The 12,757-nt window shown below is 44.7% G+C and overlaps 1 protein-coding gene across 1 annotated transcript in view; it reads right to left on the bottom strand.

The window, feature by feature from the left end:
• The window catches only part of LOC115102444 (plexin-A2-like), a 313,165-nt gene that overhangs the window by 247,774 nt on the left and 52,634 nt on the right, over positions 1-12,757 (bottom strand). Inside the window, exon 3 of the mRNA XM_029622400.2 lies at positions 8,102-8,284. Within this exon, the coding sequence (XP_029478260.1) occupies positions 8,102-8,284 (183 nt within the window). The remainder of the gene's footprint in view (positions 1-8,101; positions 8,285-12,757) is intronic.

Raw genomic sequence — 12,757 nt, 5'->3', positions numbered from 1 at the left:
TAGGAAATGCCAACAACGAACAGTGAAACATTGTACTCGTGCATATAAAAACAAATAATGAAAGAAAGGCATTGTAAAGTTAGTGTGGGAGAGGTAGAAAATGATTGTTATGGATCAATAATAAATTGACAACTTAGATGGAAATATACTGAGGATGACAGCTGACTCTATAGCCACTCCTCCTAGGAGGAAAGTCTTTGTCCTCAGGCCTGGAGGGAAGCAAAAGTCATTGCTACCCAAGAGTGGTAGATCAGCCTTTGCTGGTTATAACAGCAAACCTATCAGCTTGCTGCCAGCTCTTAGCATACTGCTGGAAAAAAATGTGTTCGACCAAATACAATGCTATTTCTCTGTAAACAAATTAACAACAAACTTTCAGCATGCTTATAGAGAAGGGAACTCAACATGTACTGCACTGACACAAATTACTAATTGGTTGAAAGAACTTGATAATAAGAACATTGTGGTAGATGTACTGTTAGATTTAAGTGCAGCCTTTGATATTATTGACCATCCTGTGTTTGAGAAAACGTATGTGTTATGGCTTTTCAACCTCTGCTTTATTGTGAAAAGGGATTTCTTTAAAGGAAGCTTCTATACTGTCAAACATGTACCACAGAGCAGCTCTCTAGGCCCTCTACTCTTTTCTATTTTTACCAATTACCTGCCACTCGCATTAAACAAAGCATGTGTGTCCATGTATGATGATGATTCAACCATATACGCATCAGCAACCACAGCTAATAAGTCACTGAAACCCTCAACAGTTGAAATCAGTTTTGGTATGTGTGTCCAGTAACAAACTGGTCCTGAACATCTATAAAACTAAGAGCATTGTAGCTGAATCTGCTAATGAATGGTGTGGCTGTTGAACAAGTTAAGGAGACTAAATGACCTTCGATTGTAAATTGTCATGGTCAAAACATAGATTCAATGGTTGTAAAGATGGGGAGAGGTCTGTCCATAATAAAGAGATGCTCTGCTTTTTTGACACCACACCCCACATAGAAAGTACGGTAGGCTCTAGTTTGATCTTATTTTGATTATTGTCCAGTCATACGGTCAAGCGCTGCAAAGGAAGACCTAGTTAAGCTGAAGTTGGCCCAGAACGTAGCGGCACGTATTGATCTTTGTTTTAATCAGGTTGCTAACATTAATACAATGCATGCCAATCGCTCTAAGAGTTGAGGAAAGACTGACTGCGTTACTTCTTGTTTTTATAAGAAACATTCATGTGTTGGAAATTCCAAATGGTTTGCATCGTCAACTTACACACAGCACTGACACACACACTTACCCCACCAGACATGCCACCAGGGGTCTTTTCACAGTCACCAGGTCCAGAACAAATTCAAGGAACCAGTATTATACAGAGCCATGAGTGCATGGAACTCCCATCTTATATAGCGCAAGTAAACAGCAAACCTAGTTTTAAACAACACATAAAGCAACACCTCACAGAAAAACGCCTCTCCCATCTGACCTACTTGTTGTGTGTATGTACTGACATGTGACCTACTTGTTGTGTGTATGTACTGACATGTGACCTACTGGTTGTGTGTATGTAGTGACATGTGATCTACTTGTTGTGTGTATGTACTGACATGTGACCTACTGGTTGTGTGTATGTACTGACATGTGACCTACTGGTTGTGTGTATGTAGTGACATGTGATCTACTTGTTGTGTGTATGTACTGACATGTGACCTACTGGTTGTGTGTATGTAGTGACATGTGATCTACTTGTTGTGTGTATGTACTGACATGTGACCTGCTGGTTGTGTGTATGTAGTGACATGTGATCTACTTGTTGTGTGTATGTACTGACATGTGACCTGCTGGTTGTGTGTATGTAGTGACATGTGATCTACTTGTTGTGTGTATGTACTGACATGTGACCTACTGGTTGTGTGTATGTAGTGACATGTGATCTACTTGTTGTGTGTATGTACTGACATGTGACCTGCTGGTTGTGTGTATGTAGTGACATGTGATCTACTTGTTGTGTGTATGTACTGACATGTGACCTACTGGTTGTGTGTATGTAGTGACATGTGATCTACTTGTTGTGTGTATGTACTGACATATGACCCACTTGTTGTGTGTATGTACTGACATGTATGTGTAACTTGATAGCTGCACACACACATACTACATGTTAATGACTTACCACCACCCCTGTCCCCCCTACTAACACCTGCCTGCCACCACACCAGTAGCACAATCCACCATCACTATCCTAGCAGGCTTCCCTTCGCCATGCTCCACCACAGCCCAGGAAATAGCTACATAAAAAGCAAGAGCTATTCTATAGGGAGAGAGGGAAGGAGAGTGAGAGAGAGACAGAGAGAAAGGGATGGAGAGTGAGAGAGAGACAGAGAGAGGGGGAAGGAAAGGGAGAGAGAGAAAGAGAGTCAGAGACAGTGGGTGGGGGCTTGGGGAGTGTGGAAGGGAGGTGTGTGCGTGTCGGGGGGGTTGGGAAGGAAGCCAATCCAATTACAGGCAGCGGTGCAGATGAGCCCTGGTTCCTAGTTCAGCTGCACTAAAGTATCTCTCTCTCTCTCTCTCTCTCTCTCTCTCTCTCTCTCTCTCTCTCTCTCTCTCTCTCTCTCTCACTCTCTCTCACTCTCTCTCTCTCTCTCACTCTCTCTCACTCTCTCTCACTCTCTCTCACTCTCTCTCTCTCTCTCTCTCACTCTCTCTCTCACTCTCTCACTCTCTCACTCTCTCACTCTCTCACTCTCTCACTCTCTCGGGGAGGAGAATGCAGTGGAATGCCAGCTTCCTTATGCAAGGATGAGGCTGCAGCACTGCTATGCCGTGTCACCTTACCTACCAAGCATAACATTCTGTAAACCTATAGCCCTGTCCTGCTATGTAGTGATGTGCACTGGTCCCCATGGCCTGGCTGGCAACAGCTTATCAGCCTGCTGCAGTGGGAGAAAGCAGAACAGGGGCTGTGGCTGTGGCTGCAGTGGGAGAGAGCAGGGGCTGGGAGTCTGAGGCTGGAGCAGGGACTAGGGGTCCTCCCCTAAGGTCCTCCGGGCCTCCCGCCTGGGCAACACACAAGGATGGAGTAGTGCTGAGCGATTAACCGAAATGTAGGTTAATTTTAATTTTTAAACAACAAATTGACCGTTATAGGTTAAATAATTAGAATTCCATTTTGTTCTGTTTTTTCTTCTTCTGTGAGCTCAATTGCACAATTGCACAATTTCTCTAGAGATAAATCAGATCCAGCCTGAACTGTGCGATGTAGTAGGGAGTTATAGTTTCCTACAAGCCAATATTTGACATAATTACCACGTTTTATGTGCTAAACTAACTTCAATGACCATAATGCATTGCGGCATTCTACTTGTCCGGTCTGTGTTGCTATTACAACTTGCTACTACGGAAGAGAGAAGAGTGTGCGATCGTGAGGGGATATAGAGAGCAGCTGTTGCTTCGCAAGGTATTACTACTAGGGATGCACGATATATCGGTGAACATATCGGAAGATATTAGCTAAAAATGCCAACATCGGTATCGGCCGATGGTCTAGTTTAACGGCCTGATGTGCAAAACCGATGTCAAAGCTGATGTGCATACCTATATAACGTAGGTACATGACGTAATGATGCCACGTAAAATGTTGAGCTATATGTGCAACACAGCATTCCTGAACTAGCCCACAATGTCTGCTGTGTGGATCGAGCAGTCATCAAGTCGAGCAGTCATTTGAAAGTGTAACGAAATTTCAGCGAGACAACTCAAATACGAAATCCATTTAAGCCAAGATAATGGAATTCATTGCCCTTGACAATCAACCGTTCTCTGTCATGGGTGATGTTGGCTTTCGCCGACTGGTCGAGAACCGGTACACATTACCAAGTACGCTATTTTCCGATGTTGCCCTAAAGGAGTTACACAGAAATTGCGTCACTGGTATTAGCTTCACGACATACATACTATGGAATGCCATTTGGGTCTTTTCATGTCAAAAAAGATACAGTAGCACTGTCAAAGCTGGACAAAAAAGTCTGCAAACAAGCAAACACCGGCCACGAACCATGTGTTTACAATACCGCGTTGGTAATAAAGCATCATTTGTTCGACCGCAACTTCTGGGGTAGCTAACTTTAGCTTGGTACCTAGCTAGCACAAATACAACCAGCCTGAAAACAATGACTAGTAGAACCTGCAGTCATTTTCATTATTCTTAGCAATGATTTAAGAATCCTTGTGAGTAAGTATTAGCTAGGTTGCCACTTGATGTTCACCTATTGAAATTGAACCTCAGTTCATGAAAATAAATAGCTAGTCAGCAACTTAACCCTGTTGCCCAAAGCTAACATTATAAGTAGCCAGCTAGCTTCATCTGGCTAGTGAGGCTCGACCGCACCAGGTTATGTGTTGTGAAGCTAGCCACAATAAGGATTAGGCACAATAGTGGAATTGGCGGTTTGCCTTCAAACTAAAAGTATGTCATTGATAGTAATGCAAATGAATAGCCACTATTGTGGCTAATCCTTATTGTGGCTAGGTTTACATTGATGGTCCGACCTCCATTAATCAAATAAGAACTATCTTATAAGTTACGGTTATTTTAGATGATGACACCTAGCTATATAGTTAGCTAGCTAATGATAGCTACTGAAACAGATGTTGTGTTATTTGTGTGTGTGTTAAGGTTGGGTGATTGTGTACAAGCCTACATCGCCCGATTGCGCCCCATAGTGATCCTCAATAATCGATCGCTATTGGGGGGGGGGGGGGGGGGTCTTTCTTATGGCCACTCATGTATTTCCATTGAAATATGAAGTTTATTTGGAGAGTCATAAATATATTTTTAAAAGCATTCTTGAATTGCGTAAATGTAATATACTAACTATTACTCTTGTTAAAAATATGAAATGGTATTACATTTGTTGAAGAGCACATTATGACTTGTTTAGGATGCGAAACTCAAAGTTTAGGACTTGAGACTTGACTTGATACTTGTCGGTCTTGACTTGAGACTTGACTGTCTTGACTTGGGACTTGACTTGGGACTTGAGTGCTAAGACTTGAGACTTACTTGTGACTTGTAATACAATGACTTGGTCCCACCTCTGGTTATTGGTATCGGTATCAGGGTTTTTTGGCAAGGAAAATATTGGATATCGGCCAAAAATGTCATATCGGTGCATCACTAATTACTACCTAAAAATACATTATCTAAGTGATTGACAGTTGGTATTTAGCAGTCATAAAAGTATGCCTTACTTTGAAGAACTACAAAATAGTAATTTTGTCAGACAGCATAGGCAGCAGCTCAATATACATTAGATGATGACTAGGAATGAAATAAAGTCGTCAAATCAATGTAATATACACGACAACTGAAATATTTAATTAAAGTAAAGTAATGTGAATAAGTGATGAGCAGTGATGGGCAGTCACTACCATCATGGGATGTTTATTAATTATTTTGTTCTGTGTTGTTACAGCATTCAACCCACATCATGCATAATGCACTTACTGTATAAAAAAAATATTGAAAACGAAAACCGTGATCATTTTTTTCAATAATCAAACTGAATCTGAACCGACCTCAAACAGCACTAATCGCTTAGCACTAGGGTGGAAGTAAACCCCTAAACACACAGCAACCACACCCTACCAAGCTGCCTCATCCTCTCCCCTCTCTCTTTGTCATGAATGGATCAGGCTCCATGCTTGAACAGGCTGAACAAACAGGCTTCCGGGATTTTCTCTCCCAGCCAGGCAGCCAGTGAACCAGCCAGCCAGGCAGCCAGGCAGTAAGGCGGTGGACCGTGGAGCTGTGTCTCTCGCTGTGCCTTCTGATATCCTGGATAAATCCTCCTCCATGCAACGGTTACTGTGGTAACAGCCATGATGCTGTGGATGTGAGCACCAGACAGACAGGCAGCCATGATGGTTCACTTCGCATGGCATTGTCATACATAGAGACAGGGAGAGGATGTGAATAGAGAAGACACATACTGTATGTGAGGAACGCGGGAGGGAGATAACAAGGAAACAACCCACAGTACTGTATGCACCAGAGAGCAGAGAATTGTGTTCTACTGTCTGGTTCAATTTAATCATGTAGAAAAAATGCTATAAATGATTAAGTACCTCAAACAAGGGGGATTACACCGAATGAGTTTCTTTCAATTCCACACCCTGATTGGGGCACAGATTAAATTATGAATAAATAGATGAAGCAACCAACAACCGAGCAGGTCCATTTGTGTTTTGTCCCAGGGGCAAGGGAAATAGAGAGCACGCCATACTGGCCGGATGTGATACAGCCTGGAATCGAACCAGGGACTGTAGTGACGCCTCTTGCACTGAGATGCAGTGCCTTAGACCGCTGCTCCACCCGGGAGACCAACATATACAGCATAGCGCTTTTCCAGATGCGCAAAGAGTTTTACAAAGGAGGAAAACTCACCTCACCTCACCAATCACCATCAACATCATCTACATTCAGCAAGCAGGGGCATCAATTGGGTGTGGCAATTTAAAATAGGTTACTAAAATCATTCCAATCCCAATTAAAAGGCAAATGCAGTTTAACGGTATTAGCGAGATGACTTTAGGACCATGCTGACGCCTGGGAACAGGAGGGAAGGCTGTTTGTATGGCTGGCTGGCTTTATGGAAAACAGTGCAGAGGTAAAGATGCTGTAGTAGATGGCCTTGGTTTGGTAACTGCTGTTTGACTTGACATGAAACTAAACCAGAGGTGTAATCCCAGTGCGGAGCTAGTGCATAGCAGGCAGCTGTTTGTAGAATGTTCAGTCCCCTATTGACTGAGGGGAATGAAGCTACAGCAACAAGCTGATAATGTCTGGAGTCCATTTTGCTTGTTTTTTTCTTCTGTTCTCCAAATGGCATTTTAGAGTTTTTAAATTGTGTAGAAATTCAGTAAATGAGCTTACATTTTCAAAAAAATCCTTGGAGGGGGGAACCCCCCCCCCCCCCGGTCATATTGCCATACCCTAGGTTGAGCTGAAATTACGACCCTGTCAGCAAGGCAGCCTCAACAGCTGTAAACACAGGGAGCTCTTCTAGATTACACATACATCATTTGGCTGTCACTGTACTTCAATACCGAAAAAAGCCCTGACTGTGTAATACCAGGTTAACAATTGTATTATGATGAAGTTGCCAACTTCTCCCACCACACAACATGCTCCACTTTCTCCATCATCACTCAAATCTCTCCATGCATAATAGCCACCTGAGCCACTACAGTAGATGCTCTTTATGCTGCCTTGCTTTGGTGGTGGTAAGGTGAAATGTGACATTTGAGGACTGTCTAGCCCTTAAAGCTACAGTCTGGGATCTGGAAATCTATTCATTTGTCATTTAAATGAATTTATATGGCTGTTTTTCAAATCGCAGACTGTAGTTTTAACCAACAGCATTGTCTGTCTGCTCCAGCAGAGACTGCAGGCCGGATCATGCGTGGGCCAGCTCTCTCTAGTCTCCCCTCTCTCTGGGTCTCAGGGAGAAAGGTGCCTATTAAAATTAATGGGCTGGCAGAGGTTATTCGGCACGGCCACCATAGACAGAGCTCATTCCACAAGGCGAACATAATGACCACTACAGAGGAATGACACCTCCTCCCCCACGCCCTGCCACCCTACACCCCTGCCCACCTGCCCAACTGTCACAGGACCATAAGCATTAAATATGGAGGAGAAAGGTTTATCTTCTCCTTACCGCCACACCGTGCTTCGTACATTCAGTTCCTTGAATAGAATACTACCACTTCAGTGTCTGAGGTTCCGAGGACCAGTCAGTGGACAGACAGCCTCCTCAGTCTCCTGAGGCCAGGGCTTCAACAGTGATGAAGTGCTTCACAATCGCTTTAAATGGACCTTGAACTGGGAGACCAGAATAGCTAGAGGACTTTTTCAATAGCTGAACGAGCTGGAGAAGACTGCCCAGAACAGAGTGTAATGGAGAGGCGTCATCGATGGCCTATGCTCCCTAAAGAGCAATGGCCCGAGGTAAGTCAGTATTTTCGAAGTCCAGGCTGTGGCTGGCGATAACAGCCGGTAATTGACCATAACTGCCGGGAACTGACAGTAAGAGTAACTGACCTTTTTGAGGCGTCCGTTCTTGGTGCCGACGAAGGCCACGCAGTATCCGTTGTAGACGTAGGAGGTGACGGAGGTCATGCGGTCCCGTGTCTCTGTGTAGAGGGTGTGTCCCGTCACCAGCTGAGAGCCGCCTAGGGGCTGGTTGATGTCCAGACCACAGAACGAGTCATCGATGGGCACCGGCTGGAGGAGAGAGAAGAGAGAGAGAAGGGGTTAGATACGGAGAGGGAGGGAGGGACGGAGGGAGAGAGAGAGGCAGGGTCAAAGGGTGAGAGAGTGAGGGTTCTATGAAGAGAGACAGAGTAGGATCAGGGAGAGGTGGTTTTATATCTAGTGAATCCTGCTGTAGCCTACCAGACAGACGTTCTTCTGCCTTTCTGTTCCACTTGGTAGACATGTCTCTGCTGTGCTTGACTGAGCCCCACCTTGCCTCCTCACACAGGTATATGATAACATCAGGGAAAGAGGAGGAGAGCATGCTAACTTTTACCATGCAGAGCTTCTCTACTCTGCAGGTTATCATGTTATAGTGATGGAGTGGAATGGACAGGTAAACAATAACTGGAGAATCTGACTGGAGGACTTGTGACCTGACTTTGAGAAAACTGACCTGTCAAAATGCCTGATAAAATCTCATTCTCAACAGAAATACAGTACCAGTCAAAAGTCTGGACACACCTACTCATTCAAGGGGTTTTCTTTCTTTTTGATATTTTCTACATTGTAGAATAATAGTGAAGACATCAAAACTATGAAATAGTCATGTAGTAACCAAAAAAGTATTAAACAAATCAAAATAGATTTTAGATTCTTCAAAGTAGCCACCCTTTGCCTTGATGACCGCTTTGCACACTCTTGGCATTCTCTCAACTAGCTTCATGAGGTAGTCACTTGGAATGCTTTTCCAACAGTCTTAAAGGTGCTCTCACATATGCTGAGCATTTGTTGGCTGCTTTTCCTTCACTCTGTGGTACAACTCATCCCAAAACCATCTCAATTGAGTTGAGGTCAGGTGATTGTGGAGGCCAGGTCTGATGCAGCACTCCATCACTCTCCTTCTTGGTCAAAAAGATCTTACACAGCCTAGAGGTGTGTTTTGGGTCATTATCCTGTTGAAACACTAAGCGCAAACCAGATGGAATGGCATAGAATTCTAAACAAATCACAGTGTCACCAGCAAAGCACCCCTACACCATCACGCCTCCTCCTCCATGCTTCAAGGTGGGAACCACATATCATCAGATCTCACAAAACCTCAAATTTGGACTCATCAGACAAAAGGGCAGATTTCTACTGGTCTAATGTCCATTGCTCGTGTTTCTTGGCCCAAGCAAGTCTCTTCTTCTTATTGGTGTCCTTTAGTAGTGGTTTCTTTGCAGCAATTCGACAATGAAGGCCTGATTCACGCCGTCTCCTCTGAACAGTTGATGTTGAGATGTGTCTGTTACTTGAACTCTGTGAAGCATTTATTTGGGCTGCAGTTGACGATTTCTGAGGCTGGTAACTCTAATGAACTCTGGGTCTTCCTTTCCTGTGGCGGTCCTCATGAGTTATTGACATTTTCTGGATTGACTGACCTTCATGTCTTAAAGTAATGATGGACTGTCGTTTCTCTTTGCTTATTTGAGCTGTTCTTGCCATAATATGGACTCCGTCTTTTACCAAATAGAGCAATCTTATGTATACCACCTCTACCTTGTCACAACACAACTGATTGGCTCAAATTCATTACAAAAGGAAAGAAATTACACAAATTAACTTTTAACATGGCACACCTGTTCATTTGAATGCATTCCAGGTGACTTCCTCATGAAGCTGGTTGAGAGAATTCCAAGAGTGTGCAAAGCTGTCATCAAGGCAAAGGGTGGCTATTTGAAGAATCTCAAATATAAAATATATTTTGGTTTGTTTAACACTTTTTTGGTTACTAAATTATTTAATATGTATTATTTCATTGTTTTGATGTTTTCACTATTATTCTACAATGTAGAAAATAGTAAAAATAAAGCAAACCCCTTGAATGAGTAAGTGTGTCCAAACTTTTGACTGGTACTGTATAACAGCCTATGCAGAATCACGACGGTGCAGTCAAAATATTTCCAACGGTCCTTAGTTAGGAATTTAATTCCACATCACATCGGGGGGGGCTAGGCTGTGGTGGTGATCCAGGTTAGGCCAGAGTGTGAGTGGCGGTGACAGTGGAGAAGGGACTGTGGCCTCAAAGTGCCATATAGAGTAAAGGGGATGTCCAGGAGAGGGCTGGGACAGGGAGGAGCATCATTCAGAGGTATCAGGGCAGACAGACAGGCAGGGCACATTGATCACTGACACACAGCCACAGTGTGTGTGTGTTACAGATCAGGGCCGGGGACAGCCACACTGATCACTGACACACAGCCCCTACAGCCCCAGGACCCATGGTTGTCAACCCGTCCTCCCTCACTACACTACACCAAGCTACACTACACTACACCACACTACACTACACCACACTAAACCACGCTACACCACACCACACTACACTACACCACAGCAAGCTACACTACACCATGCTACACCACACTACACCACGCTACACCATACTACACCACGCTACACCACACCACACTACACCACACCAAGCTACACCACGCTACACTACACCACACCACACTACACTACACCAGGCTACACCACACTACACCACATACTACACCAGACTACACTACACCACGCTACACTACACTATGCTACACTACACCACACCACACTACACCATGCTACACCAAACCACACCACACCATGCTACACCAAACCACACCACACTACACTACACCACACTACACTACACCACACTACACCACAGTACACCACACTCATAAAGCCTTTACAACCAGCTCTGCTTTTCATGAGCAGAGCGAAAAGCAATAACGCTGATGGGCATAAACGCCTCAGCCTCGTAGGCGCGCCCCCTCAGCCCCCGCAGAACCAACACCATTTCCTTTTATTTGCAGCTCCCAAAATAGCATGGATGGAAGGGATGGAGAAATATATAGTAGGCCCACTCCACTGTGGTACAGGAGCTAAGCAGGAAAAAGGCAGCTAAATGCCTGTGATTAGCTGTGCTTATGTCTCTTAATCGGGGAACGTAGAACATGTCTAAAATGATTTGAGCTGGTTTTGGGTAGTGGCCTAATCTGGGGATCTGTGTCTGTCACAGACAGAGAGAAACAGTCTGAATCAGATGAGCGATCTACAGTGGGAGCTATAAAAAGAAGCTTGAGAGACTAGCTTGTGTGTGACTGTGTCCGACACTAACTTATCAATAACTACTCCCGCAGACACCAACGTCATGTACAGACACAGACTTTAAATCTGTTCCAAGGAGTCTCAGTCTGAGAATGGGATTCAGAGCATTTGGTTCTGATTATATGTAAATGGTTTGGATGATGTAAGCTAAGTAAGGCTTGGCTGGAAACCTAAATCCCTTTGGATCTCATGTAGTCGTGTTTTCCAGCACCTTACTATGGATATTGGGAGTTTATTGTTATGGTCTATATAGCAGGGATGGGCAACTTTAATAGGGATGGGGGCCACAACAAATCGGAACTCATCATCATAGAAAACAAAGCATTACATGGCCTTGCTCCTACCTATCTCTCCGATTTGGTCCTGCCTTTACATACGCAGGCCTCCTTACTGTTCCTAGAATTTCTAAGCAAACATCTGGAGGCAGGGCTTTCTCCTACAGAGCTCCATTTTTATGGAATGGTCTGCCTACCCGTGTGAGAGACGCAGACTCGGTCTCGACCTTTAAGTCTTTATTGAAGACTCATCTCTTCAGTAGGTCCTATGATTGAGTGTCGTCTGGCCCAGAGGTGTGAAGGTGAACGGAAACTGGAGCAACGGCACTGGAGCAACGAACTGCCCTGGCTGTCTCTGCCTGACCGGTTCCCCTCTCTCCTCTGGAATTCTCTGCCTCTAACCCTATTGCGGGAGCTGAGTCACTGGCTTACTGGTGCTCTTTCATGCCGTCCCTAGGAGGGGTACGTCACTTGAGTGGGTTGAGTCACTGACGTGATCTTCCTGTTCGGGATTGGTGCACCTCCCAGGTTTGTGCCGTGGGGGAGATCTTTGTGGGCTACACTCGGCCTTGTCTCTGGGTAGTAAGTTGGTGGTTTGAAGATATCCCTATAGTGGTTTGGGCTGTGCTTTGACAAAGTGGGTGGGGTTATATCCTGCCTGGTTGGCCCTGTCCGGGGGTATCGTCAGGCGGGTCCACAGTGTCCCCCGACCCCTCCTGTCTCAGCCTCCAGTATTTATGCTGCTATAGTTTATGTGTTGGGGGGCTAGGGTCAGTCTGTTACATATGTAGTATTTCTCCTGTATTATCCTGTGTCCTGTGTGAATGTAAGTATTCTCCCTCTAATTCTCTCTCTCTCCCTCTCCTCCCGGAGGACCTAAGCCCTGGGACCATGCCCTAGTCCACCTGGTCGTGCTGCTGGTCCAGTTTCGACTGTTCTGCCTGAGGCTAAGGAACCCTTGACCTGTTCACCGGGCGTGCTACCTTGTTCCGGACCTGCTATTTTTCGACTCTCTCTCTACTGCACCTGCTGTCTCTGACTCTGAATGCTCGGCTATGAAAAGCTAACTGACATTTACTCCTGAGGTACTGAC

This window comes from Oncorhynchus nerka, linkage group LG20 (genome assembly GCF_034236695.1).
Source record: "Oncorhynchus nerka isolate Pitt River linkage group LG20, Oner_Uvic_2.0, whole genome shotgun sequence".
NCBI classification, from domain to species: domain Eukaryota; kingdom Metazoa; phylum Chordata; class Actinopteri; order Salmoniformes; family Salmonidae; genus Oncorhynchus; species Oncorhynchus nerka.
The sequence above is the reverse complement of the archived record's forward strand: the minus strand, read 5'-3'. Positions and strand labels throughout refer to the sequence as shown.